The sequence below is a fragment of the Arvicanthis niloticus genome, chromosome 2 (genome assembly GCF_011762505.2).
Source record: "Arvicanthis niloticus isolate mArvNil1 chromosome 2, mArvNil1.pat.X, whole genome shotgun sequence".
Classification (NCBI taxonomy): Eukaryota; Metazoa; Chordata; class Mammalia; order Rodentia; family Muridae; genus Arvicanthis; species Arvicanthis niloticus.
In genome coordinates this window covers 120,159,657-120,174,474 of record NC_047659.1, presented here as the reverse complement: position 1 = coordinate 120,174,474, position 14,818 = coordinate 120,159,657, and the positions used below count along the sequence as shown (strand labels likewise).

General features: G+C 47.0%; 1 protein-coding gene across 2 annotated transcripts; it reads right to left on the bottom strand.

Annotated features, from left to right (window-relative positions):
• Positions 1-3,108: 3,108 nt before the first annotated feature.
• Cst7 (cystatin F) lies at positions 3,109-11,417 on the bottom strand. 2 transcript variants are annotated; one of them, XM_076928295.1, is made up of 5 exons: positions 11,164-11,417; positions 10,437-10,532; positions 5,901-6,073; positions 4,271-4,387; positions 3,109-3,644 (listed from the first exon to the last, which is right to left on the bottom strand). In XM_076928295.1, exons 1-5 carry the CDS (start codon positions 11,228-11,230, stop codon positions 3,567-3,569), a joined length of 531 nt encoding a protein of 176 aa, XP_076784410.1. In that variant the 5' UTR covers positions 11,231-11,417; the 3' UTR covers positions 3,109-3,566. The 2 variants fall into 2 exon arrangements, with proteins under 2 accessions (XP_076784410.1, XP_034352620.1); XM_034496729.2 differs by lacking the exon at positions 10,437-10,532 and having other exon boundaries at positions 3,112-3,644; positions 11,164-11,406.
• Positions 11,418-14,818: the final 3,401 nt, after the last annotated feature.

The following is a 14,818-nucleotide window of genomic DNA, read 5'->3' as shown; positions in this document are numbered from 1 at the left end:
GGCATTTCCCAGCTTTGATTCATCTCAGGTATGTTGTTGGCTTTCTCTCCTGTTTGTATTTTCTGCTCTTGTCACTGTTTCTTTTCTTCTTGAGTTTGAGAATGCTGAAAAGACTGTGTCTCTGAAGTATTTGAAATGACTTGACAGGAACAGTAGTTTGAATAGTTAATGATATAAAAATTGAAAAATTATCCGTAGCTGAGGTAAGTGAAAACCGTTGGCTGGCCCTCCTCTCCCCACATCGCTCATGTTCAGCTGGAGGAGTGGCTGAGGTTTGAGTTGTCACCTCCTTGGGACTGGCTTTGTAGAAATAAAGCAGCAGATGTATGGTAAGATGGACTTCAGACCAGTGAATGCAACCCTTTTTCATCAGCTAAACAACTCTCAATACTGTTTATGGAACTTTATAGGAAAGAAAATTAAACAGTCATGTAAATACTTTTCATAGCAGTGATATGCCTCATCCCTCAGATATGCATGAATAGCTGTGCAATACCAGTAAGTCTATAAGAACTCTGCATGTCCTGGGCCTAAAAGTTGACTGTTAGGGCTTTTTGAGAAGAGAGTTTTGCCTTTAGGACTAAATTCTCACTGGTGAAATTGTTATTGTTGTTGTTGTTGTTATTATTATTATTATTATTATTATTATTATTATTATTATTGCATTTTTAGCAAAGGACTCTTGATTTTGACTCAGCTGTGCTTTCAGCTCCCAAGTGTCATTTCCTGTGTTTATCTGGTAATTTGTCATGGTGAGGTGCTAAAGGGGGTTGTCTTAAATATGTGGGGCATGCTTTTCTTGTAAACCTAAAGGGAATGTTCTCTAATATGATTTATAACATTAATCAAGTAATTAATAATTTGCCTCAGTTGTTTGGAAACTATTAAGAATCAGTTTTTGCTTGAGTGTAATGAAGTGCTTTTTACATTTTTATGGTCAGCATACCTGTAGTAAGAATTTTGGTTTCTTTAAAAACTCAGTTCTGTTATGTGAATATGTTTTTGTTTTAATCCCAGGTGTGGGATAAGAGGCTGCTTCACAGCAGGTGACAATTATTTGTCCCATTTACTAGGAGGTTGTGATTATTGTCTAGATGCAGATAGTTTTTTTTTTGGAATTCTGGGAACTTATTAGGGGGTATAAATACCAGACCCCCAAGAGGGGTGGGATGCGCTCCGGGGGGCTGCAGTTGGGTCCTGCTGCTACAGTTTGTCAAATGGTCATGAACAAAGAGACGAGAAGGAATTGGAGATATCCTGACGATGAAGATTGGACTTGCCCAAAGGAACTCGATCCCTCTAATCATCAGGAAATAGTCTAAAGAAGTCTACGTCCTCTTTCTCCTCGAACCTTCTTTCTCTCCTACCTAGTATTGGAGGGGAGGAAGGGATTAGTGTGGAATAAGGGTTGGAAGGGTGGTAGATATAAGAACTCAATAAACTTTGAAAGTTTTTCACATACCGTCCTACCTGTTTTTTTGAGACATTACTACATTGAGGCTGGTCTTGGATTCCTGGGCTCAGACCTTTTTGCCTCAGCTCCTGAGTAGCTAGAACTGTGTGTACCATGCCCAGCTTGCGTATGTGACTTAGTGCTGTAGAGATGGATGGCCTTGTATGGATGGGCTCTGAGTCTCAAGGTCTAGTGTCTACTTAGAGTCACAGCCAGTACATGACTTGTAATAATTGAGGAATGTTCTGTAAGGCTGGACAGGAGGTAAATGGCCGCCTTAAGGAGTTTGAGGCAGTGACTGCTGCAGTTTGCAGGTCACAGGCGTGGGCATAGCAGAGTCCTTTTAAGATTCCTTAGAGAGGGTATATGGTGGCCTGGATGGCAGTGGTGTGAGGAGTTCCCATCAGCAGTGGTGAGAGCGATGTTTTATGGAGCAGCAATTGTAGCCAGCTCACTTGCCACCTGCAAGGGTCACTAAACTGAACAGAAGCAGAAATTTGAAGCATTCAGCCACAGACCTGGCACAGTGTATCTGGTGAGGAATGGGTGGCAGTGGTATGCTGGAGGAAGCTCTAGAACATCAGAGTTGAGCCCATCGGGATTCTGGATGGCTAAGGGAGGCAGGTAGACTAGACCTTGATGTGTTCTCATGGATACTTTGCAAAACCAGGACATGGGAGCCTTCATCTACTGCTTTATCATAAGTGTCATAAGTGTCACACAGCCGGGTCCTGAGGCTCTGGCTGTGACCCTGTGACTCTGCTTGTTTATGTGAGGGCTCAAGTGCCTTGCTCAAGAATTGGCTTTATTGACTCCACAAATTGCCAAGTGAAGTCAGTGTATGTGTCATTGCTGCTATCACTGTCCCTGAATTAAAGTAGGCTGGGAGTCAGGACAAAAATAAAGGGGAATTGGAAGGACACCAAGGCAGATCTCTGTGCTGTTCTGCATTTACGGCTACAGCAGTTACATGGCCATGCATATTGGATACAGATTTACTTTCCTACTTGTTATCAAGTCTGTATTGCTTCCAGGTGCCCGCATCTCTGCTTTACAGTTACTCTGAAGAGAGACTGAAGAAGTCTAGCGAGTGGCCCCTCTGTCCACCCTGGGCTTTCTTGGTACTTAGCCATGGTTCCCTCAGAATGAAGGCTCTGAGACATGACTGCCTGCCCATTCTAGGTTTCCCCTCTGCTCTGCCCTGTGCATCTTTCAGCTCAAGCTTCATTGCTGTCGTTCCCAAGTTCCTAGTTCCTTGCAGCCCTTCATTCTTCTAGGGCCCCACGCAACCTGTCTCACCCTAGCCCCTTTATCCAGGCTCCGTCTCTGCTGTCTCCAGTGACTGACTTCGAGGGTTTGGCCCCATCATTTATCCTTCCCTGTGTTGAGCTTGCTCCCCGTGTGTTGAGTACCTCCTAAAGTATTAGACTTCATGGCAGCAGAGAACTTGGGTGTAGGCACTCTTCCTTCAGAAATGCTCCCAGAGTTCTTCTGTTCTCTGTAGGTGTTGCTACCCTGTTGTTGTGAAGGTCTGGGCCGGTTACTTAGGTCATCAGCACACTTGAGCTTACATCTTACCAGTACATGAAGCCTCTTGAGGTTTTATGGAAACACAAAATTCACCAGTCACCTACTTTCCTGGGTTCCTGTAAAGGATGACACACGGTATTGCTTTTAGATGATCAGCTTTTTATTTATGATAAATCATCCCCATTAATAATAGTCTGAAGGTAGGAGACAAGATGGATACAGAGTCTGCCATGCACTGAGACATCAAGAAGCCTCCCACACTACCCACTTGTTGATTATATCTGCTTTGCTCTACCCATGCTCCAGTAATGTCATCAAAGGATTCTCTGTATGCCCACATCCTGAATCTAGGTGTGTAGCACCAGAAGAATTAATTTTAGAAGAAAGTGTGAAATCAGTTAGTCTGGTGAGGAAGGCACTATATTCTCTTGTCCCAGCCTCCTTAGGACCCACTGGCATGTCAGTCTGCTCACTGGTAAGCAGGGCCTGAGGATCTGAGATGGCCAGGCTGGGGTGGAAAGTAAGGAGTGGGGGACACATGAGTATATTTATCACAGCTGCAGTCTTGCTGAAGAGACAGAAGTCAGTGGCAGCGGAGAACAGGCACCTCGAAACTGTGGAGCCAGGGGATGACCCAGACTTCAGAGTAGCAGTATAGAGTCTGAAACAAACAGAAAAAGGGCTCATCTTAGGACCCCAGCTGCCGCTGAGATCCTGCCCACCCAGGGCAGCTCCCTTACGACCCCTTGTGCATGCCAGGCAACTGGGAACTGTATGTGAATGCATATACATTTGTGTGTATTCTGTGCTGAGTCAGTCTCCCCTTACCCACCTCCAGTTTTCATTTTGAAGATCTTCAAACCTAAATGTTGGAGTGATTCAAGAATATATACTTCTTAGCTATAATTATGACATGTTAAAGTTTACCACATAGCTTTTGCCTTTTCCTTTAGAGAGATCATATTTAGTAAACACAGCACTTATATAATATGTCCTATATCTGTAGGTGTTGTATATGATTCCCGAATCCTTTGAAAACTTTTTCTGCTGAAATCTCCCTATACCACATTCAGAGCATTGCTCTGCAGAGAATTCTTGGAAAGTCAGGTGGTATAGGTCACTCGAGGGCTGGGAGGAAACTGTTTTTCAGCCCTCTGTCTCTTGAGAGAGTGCCTGCTGCTGCTGTCATGTGTTCATGGCTCCGAGGGAACATGTCCTTGGGTATGAGATACGGACATGTGCTGCCAGGGGAGGGAATACACTCAGTAGACAGGCTCTTCTGCTTACCCGCTTCAAGTCAGGGTTGGTTTGGAAGTCACAGTTGTCCAGTTGGCGGTGCATGGTCTTCCTGCATGTAGTTCGACCGATCTCCACCTCCAGCATATATTTCAGGCCTTTCACCACCTGAAGAAACCAAAGGCCCAAGAACTACATTACTTGGCATAGGATGCAAAGGAGTCATTGCCTTCCCAGCTGGCGAGGCATGTCTTAAAGCAGGTAAGGAGAGTATTGGGGAGGCAAGTTCAGGACTTGGCCAGGAGAGCTGCTGCAGATGGACAGGCCTAGACTTCAGCCGTTCCTATTCCTTTCCTGTTGGGAGTATCTTATGGCCCCTTTTAGGTTTCTGCCTGGAACTTTGCATTCTAGAGAAACATCAGTGTGGGGTTGCCACAGCCACGGGTAAAGAGCTACTTTCTTCCTCTTATCTGTCATCTCATTTTAACCTACCCAAGAACCCCCATTTTAAGCCTCAGGGATATTTAAATAGACGTTAAGCCAGCTGACTTCTATATTGCTTGTTGGCGTACATGGTACCTGCTGGATTCTCCACTCTCATGGGAACTGGTTTATTTTGAGTTTTATAACGATAGTTCTTCTCTACTTGGACACAGCCATGACTTAGTTCTCTTTCCTTGCTTGTTTCTGTATAGTTGGAAAGTTCCTCAATTTTTAGCCCCAGTCTTAGCCAAATAGCATGTGAAATAGTCTCCAACATCACACGAGTACACAGGGACAGTGCTCATCTCCCTTATGGGGGGACAGTGGGCACTCAGGCTTAGAATCTGATTGTCTGAGGCTGGTCCTTAGCGTGCTGATAGTGCTACACATATGAAGGTGCCTAAAGCATCCTTTCTTATAGAATGTTAAAGAGTTTATACTTGCCAAAAGAAGACTATAGAAGTCACCATAGCTCTGTGGCCCAGAACAAGCATGAATACTGTAAAGCTGCAATCCTCAGAGCAAGGCCTTTCTGTAGCCTTTTTCCTCTAGTCTAATACACAGTGTATGTCTTCTGAAGCTAGCGCCACATTAGTGGAGTGCTACCAGGGCCTCTGTGTACAGCAAATGAGAGGCTGCTAAGACTCCCCCTCCTGTCATGTTAACACATGTTCTTGGGACACAAAGATTAGCAAGACTGGCTGTACCTGTAGCGTACCCTGGGCAGGAAAGTTCGAGTGGATATAATCAATTACCAAGCAGGCTGGCTTTGAATGGTGACACTTGGGCAGGCTGGAGGAAGAGTGGGCTTGTAGGTCTGCGAAGGGAGTAGGCCCAGTTCTAGGAGGAAAGTGAATGGATGCCATGGAAAATAGCTCAGTGGCTTTGTGGACTGTGGATGGGGGATAATGACGGGATGATCTAGATCCTGGAACCTGACAGGGCAGCCCTGATTGGTACTATTATGCATCTGCCAGGCTGTCAGCCTCAGCACACCACTCTAGGACCCTGCCATTTCTTACTACTACTGATGGATTCTGGTCAGAGGTTTGGTGGTTTTACTAAAAACTCGGTTCCAGGCTATTAGGTTTAGCTCTGGGTAACACTGGTCTTGGCTACAGTGTTGTAAGTAATGGATTATGTGGCCCAGCTTCCCAGAGCTGTCTTGAGGTGATAGCTATTGGTCCTAGCTCCTCACCTGTACCAGGGCTTTGCTGACACGGGACTCCTTGAACAAAAAGATGTCATTTGTGCAGTTGTTGAACTTTTCCACACTGTGCCTGGCAGCCTTAAGCACTTCTGGGTTATTGGTCTTTATTGTTTTAGGGAATCCTGGCTTCACACTGGAATTCAAATCTTTAGAACAAAAATCTGAAAGAACCAGACAAAAACATTAATGTCAAGGGAATACTGAGTCAAAGGGTCATGCCTCATCCCATTGTGGAACACAGTTCTCTGAGCTGTGTGGTCCTGGCTCCTCCTCTACTATCACTGGTTTCCTTCACTACCTGACTATTGTATACCCTTATTATGCTCTTGAAGTTAAGAACAGATGCCACCGGGCTGAACAGTAGTGTAGTTCCTGTCCCCTAGTCCCTGCCTACATGACCTTTTTTCAGAACCCAGGGTTATTCTCATCATGGGGTACCAAGCAGCAAAACTCCAGACAGGGAAATGTGTTAGAATTTGCCCAGACTGGTCATGAGGCTGGCTGTCATCCCCCTGGTATTCCTCACACCTTGTCAGAGCAGCCTGAGTCCAGCCTGAGTCAGGTACACCTTAAACACAGCCCATGGCTCCGCCACCTCGTATGTACTGGCTCCCGAGGTACTGGTGTACAGGTCTTCTCTCTCCTGTTGAGTGAATGTTATTCCTTGAGTTTTGGGTGCAGAGTCTGGTATGCTGCGGGGATGAGAGGGTGGTCAGCTGGTTTTTGCCTAGACCTAGTTTCCTGTCCCAAGGAGTCCGTATTTGTAAAAAATGAGGGAACAGTATGAGGGGCTTCTTACAGCTAGCTATAACTTGGAATTCTACCTTCTCTTCTTGGGATCCCCTGCTCTCAGAAGCATCAGTGTGACTGGTCCTGAAGACCCACCTCACTGGAGACCCTGATCCAGTCAGTCCCTTGCTCAGATTATTCATAGGATCAATTTTCCATATCCCAGAGACCAGCTTGGTGAAGTGAGGAGGGCAGGGCTTGGCCAAGTGTATTTGGCCACTTGGCTTCAGGGTCTGGACTTTTTATCATTAGGAAGATAGAAGAATCAGTGAAACAGTTAGCTCCCTACAGCAGAAAGTGGCTTGTGGTTCTTGATGTTTTGAATTTGTGTTTCTCTTTATTTTTAACTTTTTGCCCCTAATGGCCAGGGATGAGTTGCATATGAAAATGAAGGGCTCAGGGCGTAAAGGTGCCTGTTGTTGAGCTTGATGACCTAAGTTTGATCCTGGTGGACTGAGAGAACCAACTCTCTCAAGTTGTTCTTTGACCTCTACAGTTGTCTGCATGTGGCCATGCACATAAATAAATACATGTGATAAAAATTGAAATGCAATGAAAATAAAAAGTTCAAGGCTAGTGGGGAGATGGGATAGTGGGGCTTTAGATTGGTAAACTTTGTAGACTTTGCTGAGATATGAGTGTTCTGTGACTGTCTATGGACACCAAGATGCAGGTGCTGGCTGGTGTGGCTGTGTTGTTGTCTCAACTATAGCTACCAAGTTCCTTTTGGGGACAAGATGATCTCTCTATCCCAGTGACTGAGTAGATAGTGATCAAGGCCCAGTGGAAGTAGATGGAGAAATAGCTTTTACCTTGAACTGGGGATTAGGAATTAATACTGTAGGTAGATGACACCTCAGAACTGGAGGACAGGAAGGTTTGGGTCCCACCAGAAGACTTTTCTGTGAGAGCTTGGGAAAGGTTTCAGGCTCTGGGGCCAGGGAAGGAGTCAGGCTTTTATTAAACATGATCCTTAAAGCAGGCTGTCTGTCCATGTGGCCCCTAGAATCATGATACTTGAGGCATAGTGGTCAGGCCTGTTGGACAGTGTTCAGCAGGGGAACCTGTCCACACCAGATATGAGGTAAGGGTATCTCAGGTGAACAGGGGGGTCCTTCCTGGATATCAGTGGTCTATATCAGAGAACCTCAAGTGAAACACTAAAGAAGGCTGTTCTCATTGCTTATTTGAACCTGAGTGAGGGGAACCAGGACAGCACGGCAAGTATCATCTGGAGTCCACTATCTGTTGCTTGCTACAAGGGGTTTTTTTGGTCCAAGGGGAGAGTGGTATAAGAGAGAAGCCGTGGTCACTGGGACACATGACTTTGAGGCATCCCATCTTTTTTTTAGTAAAGGGAGGCCAGCAGTGTTTGACCAAGCAGGGTGTCTCCTGGCAAAGGGCTTCCAAACTAGAGACCAAGATCCAGTTACAGCTTATAGTTGTTTCCAGGCTATCTAGGCGTGAGCCCCTAAAGCTTTTCATCCTAAGTAAGTAGCATGCTGCCAGTGTTCTTATTCAGTAGGGCTTTGGGGTCTGGTCTGGTCTGTAGATCTCTCATAGCTGAGTCCTGTACAGTCTCCTCTGGACTGTTCTAGATTGCTCTCATGCCCCTTATGATGTTATCACAGAAGCCAAGGAAGTCTCTGAGGACTGGAATGGTGCTAGGGCAAGTGCCAGGCTCTCCCCAGCTGCAGGTGAGCCACCCACACCCTGTACCTCTTAGGGCCCCTCACCTATACCATCAAAATCCATTGAGTCTATGTCTTTCCCATGAGTTATATGGGTCATACTTATGCTTTGAGGTCCTGAGTTGTGAGGGTGGGGGCTTCTTTGAGGCAGCATTGCCTCCTCATCTGCTGGATGCTGATATTTTTTCTAGGATTAACTCTGTCTTTACCAACTGGGACACACCCAGTATCAGAATCTCAGCCGTTCTTCTCATTGGCTGTGCTAGCTTGGGCAAGCTACTTAACCTTTTTGAGCCTCCATGTCCTGTCTGTAAATGGGGATGATGATGTCACTAACCTCACAGGGTAAGAATAAATGAGGCAGTTTGCATGAGGCAACAGTCAGTATCATCCAGTACCACATCAGATACAATGTGACCGCAGCAAGGATCTTTGAGGAAAAACATGTTCAGGGAAATCTTAGCACAAAGGTTAGGCCAGTGGTCCATTCAGGCCCAGACCCAACCTGTACCAGCTTCTAGAAGTTTCTGTGGAAATCCATTATATGCAGGCCTAGTTATGCCCTTAGCCCTTGCTATGGGCAGCAGGTGGTCACATGGCTGCAGGTTTCTTGCCTAAGCAACAGGCCGCCTCTGCAAGTCCTACTGTAAAGGGGCAGGGGATGAGGCAAAGGGTAACCACCAGCAGGGAGCCTTTGTGGAAGAAGTGACACATTGAGAAAGAAGTCTCCCCATTCGCACCAACTGCAAAGAGGCAGAGACAATGAATGTGGCAATTTCCTAAACTCTGAAGATTGGGGATACTGCTCTGGGCAGTTTAACTCCTAGGCACAGAACGATGCCATATGTTCAGATCAGACACATTCAATGTCCCTGTTGCCCTTGCCTTGGGCTCACAGAAGGTTCCAGAATTCCACAGGAAGTAGGGAAGGGAGGGAGGGAGAAAGAGAAAGAGAAAATGAATGAATGAATTAATGAATGAATGAATATGAACCATTAGAGATCCAGGTTCCCATCTGTTTGATATGAGCTGGAGAGTACCCCATCTTTCAACCGAGGCCTTACTGGAAACATCAGGAAGGGTGGTACCCCAGCTGGTAGCCATGGGGTTCATTAGCACAGCAGAGCATAGGCCTGACCACTGACTTGCAGGCAAGGGTGGGCACTGTTGGGCGTACCTAAGGCCTCCAAGCACTTGGTGAGTGTCAACACCGAGCCACTTTCTCTGACTCTCAGGTCAGGACTAGTTACTGGCATCTCAAAGGCAGGCTGAAGGAAGTTCACTGCTTCTCGGATGGTGTCTATGGGGCTTATAGTATTTCCAGGTTCCAGTGTGAGGGTGATGTTTATTTGGGTCTGGGCAGAGAGGCCTGAAGGGGGTGGCTCAGAGAAGGTGCTGAGGGCAGGAGGAATGAAGGGGACTCACTTCAGCTCACACACTAGGGGGAAGTTAACATGGTAGAGACAGGGAACTGGCAGTCCTCCAATATCTCCCCCAACAGCTATCCTGTGGTGTTAACTATAATGTGGTGGATGTGGCCACTCTGTTGAATTAGGCCTCAGAGGAGGCAAACACAGTATCTTCAAAACACTGAGTATAAAAAAAAAAAAAAAAAAAAAAAAAAAAAAATGAAACCCCAGGACTCGTGAGACAGCCAGTACCAATGAATATCTTCCCCAGATCTCTCACATAGGCTAAGAGGGCTTTGCAATATGAACACCCAGCTTCTGCCCAAGGTTCTCTCTGGACAACTGGGGCAAAGGAACTGAAGGGAGGCCAGGAAGGGCCTCCTAGCGAGCACTAAGCCGGCAGGGAGCAGGGCACGGAGAGGCAAGTCTGTGGCCTGATCTGTGCTTAGTGCTGTCTCCTCTCTTACCAGTTAACTACCTATTTGCCAACCGTGCCCTGCGCTGCTGTGGTCATCCTTATCTCAGAGCAGAAGGTCCCCCTCCCCGTTATTGTCCTATCTCCATAGTTCCCGATTCACAGCATCTACTTGGGTCTTGGATTTGGAGGCTATGCTCTACTGTGTCTCTACACTTACTTCTTGGCACCCGATTTGCTGTGAAGGGGGATTCCATGTCCTTGGTGTCTCTTCTGTATTCCCTTTCACTGCCTCCCGGTGACCAGACCCAGCCTGCTTTAAGGAGGAGGAAGAATGACAAAAGCCTTATGCATAAGCGCTATCCTCATCTGCTGGGAGATGGTCAGTTATCAGCTTTTTTTTTTTTTTTTTTTTTTTTGGTCAGTTAGAGGCAGGGCCCTTAAGCTTTATCTATGTGTGAATCTGCCTGCTGGGGCAGACATCTTCCAGCTCTCTGTAGGGAAACACATTCATGACTGGTGGTTAGCAAGTTAGCTAGCCTGGTGTATCCCAATTCTCCAACACAGATGACCTCCACCCCTCACTGGCCACTAACATGCTGACTTGCATAATGCGTATCTTATTGGGGTCTCTGCGGTTAGAAAAGTAAAAAGTCAGTTAGAAAAGTAAAGCTGTCAGGTACAGACGGATTGAGTGAGGCCCTTGAATAGAAGAGTATAGAAGTTGCTCTCTTTATCCCTGTGGCTGCTGCTATGCTTGGTCCCTGATGTCTATTCTGCTTGAAGGTGGCTGTTGCCAGGATCCAGAGCTCATTGCCAGGGTCTTTCTCAGGGTTTCAAGAGTGACCTGGGAAAGACTAGCAGGCCAGAGTCCCCATACTTCTCCTACTACAAGATGGTCAGGACAGTACTCTGGGATGGGGCCAGAGGACCGACCCTTCTCTTACCTGGGGGGTGTGCCCCGTGGGTGTCAGAAGCTAGGCAGCAGAGGGCAAGCAGAATGGCCCGCCACATGGCTGGGTGAGTGAAGGATAGTATGTAGTGGGTCAAGGCTGAACACAAGTGCTCAGCAAGTAAGGCTCCAGGACCAGGGCAGGGTGGGATTGCTTCGGTGGGGCGTGGTTTCTTGCTGAATCATTTTAACCAGAAGCGCTTCATCTTCAGGACTTGGGGCCACAAGAGCAACCACTTCCTTTAAAGAAGTTTCCAAGCTGTGATCATTTGCAGGGCGAGGAGGAGGGAGAGAAGTGAGACCCATGAGCAAAGCGCCCTCTCTCCTGCCCAGGGTGGGAGGAGACAGTTTTCTACCATTCACCACACACAGGAGGTGCTGATGTGAAGAAACCAGGGGACTTTCAAAAGCAGTCACTTGACTGTCCTATGTTTATAGCCTCTTTCCCCTCCTGCATTCAGAATAGTCCCCTTCAAGAGACAAGAACCTGTTCTGCCTGGGTGTGAGGAGTTATCTTACCTGCAGGAAAGCTATCCGTACTTTCCAAAGTTCCTGGGAAGGAGCAGTGGCATGTGGCTTCTGCACCTCAAACAGGAGCTCATCACCATGTTAGCTGAGTTACTGATCACGGCCCACTCTGGTCTCAAAGCCATCAAAGGAGAGGAAATTATGTGGCTAGAGGTCTGATTCTGGCCATGCCTTTACTTTCTGCCCAACCCATGGTTTGAAGTGGGCACCTATACCCAGCTACCTGAATTGGAATCTAGGCTTTGCTGTCATTAGACTAGGAACAACCCATGCACCTCAGTTACCTCCTGGGGAATTGTGAAACATTGGAGTTTCTTTCGCATAAAGGCTCAGGGTAGGAGTAGAGCAAGTTCTGATTGGCTTTCAGTGTGGAGAGGTATATTCATCTCTCAGAACTAGGCTAGGAAGGTACTGTGGAAGGGTGCCTGGGTCTTGCTTGCCCCTGAGGAGACATATGGGCCTCCCAGGCTGCCTGACGTACAGATATAAACAGATCCTGGGTGCCCAGGGAGAGATCTGATCCAGGTGAGTTCTGCTGGGTCCTACTAAATTCCAAACAGGGAAGATAGGGTCTGTGGGACATGGACAAACTATGTAATCCGAGGTCCCAATAGGTTTCTGGGTGCTTTGAGATTTATTGTTTGAGTAGCTTGGTATTTAGTGATGTACATGGCAGGTAGTATTCAGAACCCCCAGCAACCCCCATGGTCCTTCTCTCTTTGCTCTTGGGATCCTTTTTTTTTTTTTTCCCTGCTAGGGTTTAGGACACAATGTCTTCCGTATATATGGGATAGACTAGAGCCCGCTCCAGTTTCAAACATCCACTGAGAGGTTGTGAGTCAGAACATAATCCCCAGTAGTAACCAGAGCATTAGTGGTCTAGGTGGGAGCTGGCAGTAGATGAAGCAAGGCTGGCTGCTTGTTCCTTAGGGCAATGTGGTACAGTACAAAGATAAATTCAGGGATTCGGATTCCCAACTCGTGTACCACATAAGGTCTGAAAGCTTCTGTGGAGACCCGAAGGAGAACCTCATCTTTTATAGTTCCTGAGATTGCTGAAAATAAAATGCGGAATCCCATTCTCCAGTTATCTGGAGTGAAGTTGAAGTCCAGTCTTGCAGGAAGCTTTGGAAATGAGAACACTGATGCAAAAGAATAGGATCCTATATGTTGGAATGGAAGATATGGGAAAAGTCCAGGGAAGCAGGGATATTGAGCCCCTAAATTCTGATGGGGTCTCTTTGTTGGTGAAAGAGGTATTGTCCTCAGTGGGCTAATTCTGAATACTGAGCCCGAATTCAGGTCAGCTGTTGTGAAGGCTCTGAGGTACCTAAGGACTGTGTCTGTGGTAGATCAGCATGCACACAGCTTCCTGGGTACTAAGGATGCACTATGGCCAGGGTGGTCATCTCCTACTTATTGGATCTACATACACATAGGTTGCAGAGTGCAAGTAGCCCTGTAGGTACTGATCTTGTCCTTGGGCCAGATTGTAGCACAGGGCCTGAAGTGGCAAAAGTGTGAGGTAGCCCATGGTACTGGGCTTTAACTAGACCAGCCTGTCATTGTTTGTTTGGATACTGGGCCTTCCACTGGAGGCAGTGTGTGCATGGCCATATTGACTCTAAACTGAAAAGCATACAGTTGACCTCACAAGTACCAGTTAGTACTCTGGTGGGCAGTTCGCAGCTGGCCCCCTGGATACTGGCCTAACATGGAGTTCAATGTGCTAGTGACTCTCACATAAGGTGTTTGAATTCAGCAGGGAGACAGACCCCATAGGTACTGGGCTAGCTTTGAGGGCATACATGGATAACCTTTTTGATATTGGGTCTGTGCTAGGAGCAGTGTAAGTTCAACAGCATTGTTACTGGTCCTCACTGTTTCCAGCATGAGAGTAGCCCTCAGGGTGCTTGTCCTTCTGTGAAGTAAGTGTAGGAGGCTCCTGGGTACTGACCCTAGATTAGGGAGCATCCTACTAGCTGGCTTTCCTGTATACCAACACTTCTATGACCATTATGATAAATCCCCTTTGGTAAAGGGCTTGCCCTGGGGGCTGTATTCAAGCAGTTCCCTGGAGTCAGGGCTTGTTCTGGGGTCCTCCTGCAAGAAGCCCCAGAGAACTGGACCTACACTGCAAGCACTGTAGGGAATGTCCTTAAGTACTGGGAATGTCCTTGGGATGTCATTGTAGCTGCTTTGGTAATGTTCCTATACATGGGACAGCAAGAGGGATGCCACATGACTATGGACCTGACCCTGTCCAGCAACCTGAGGAGTGTCTCTATAGTGGGTTAGGAGTCCAGACCTCTGTGAAGTACACTCTGATCTGTGGTAGGCTAGGCACCTAAGCTATTCTCCATTTCACTGTGAACCTTCTTTGATGTGTCACTGGACTTTTCAGGTTGTATTGCTTAGTTTCAGCTGCAACACGTTGTTTCCCTTTTGGTTTTGATTTCTCACAGGGTCTGAAGTGGAGAGGAGTGGTGGTTGTGTCTTTGGTTTTGACAGAGGCTTTCTCTCTCCAGCTAGATGGACTTTTACTCAGGAGTCAGGGTGCTGGAAGCTCATGGTCACACCAAACTTTCAGTGGCCCTAGGTTCTTGTGTGAATTTGAAGGATGAAATTCATGGGACAGAGAGTTTTAGGAAAGAGCTGCATTGCTGGCTGCTTAGGAGAAAGAAGGCAGAGCTACTGGATGACAGGAACAGGTTCCAGGAATTAGTGCCATCAAGGGGTACCATCAAGCACCTGCTGGTCTGGCAGCTTTTTCTAGCACCAACAGCAGGAACTGGGGTGAGGCATGGGCAGTCACACAGTTGGTGTTGGTTACACAGAGGAGAGGAGATGACAGGAAACCAGGACTTCCTTCTGGCATTTCTGGCCTCTAGCCAAGGACAGAACTGCAGATGAGATCGCAGACCTTCTGGGAACTGCTGCTCGCTAACACTGCCTGGCTGGTTTTACTTCATGTTCTCACCTCCCAGACCAGCTTTCTAAAGAGGTAACCCCAGCTGCTCTTAGCAATGTGGGTGATGGCTGATCTTACTGTTTCCTGCTTGAGTGGAGTTGTGGGGTGCATCCCACAGTGGGCCTTTCTAAGGGACCATGACAGTACATGA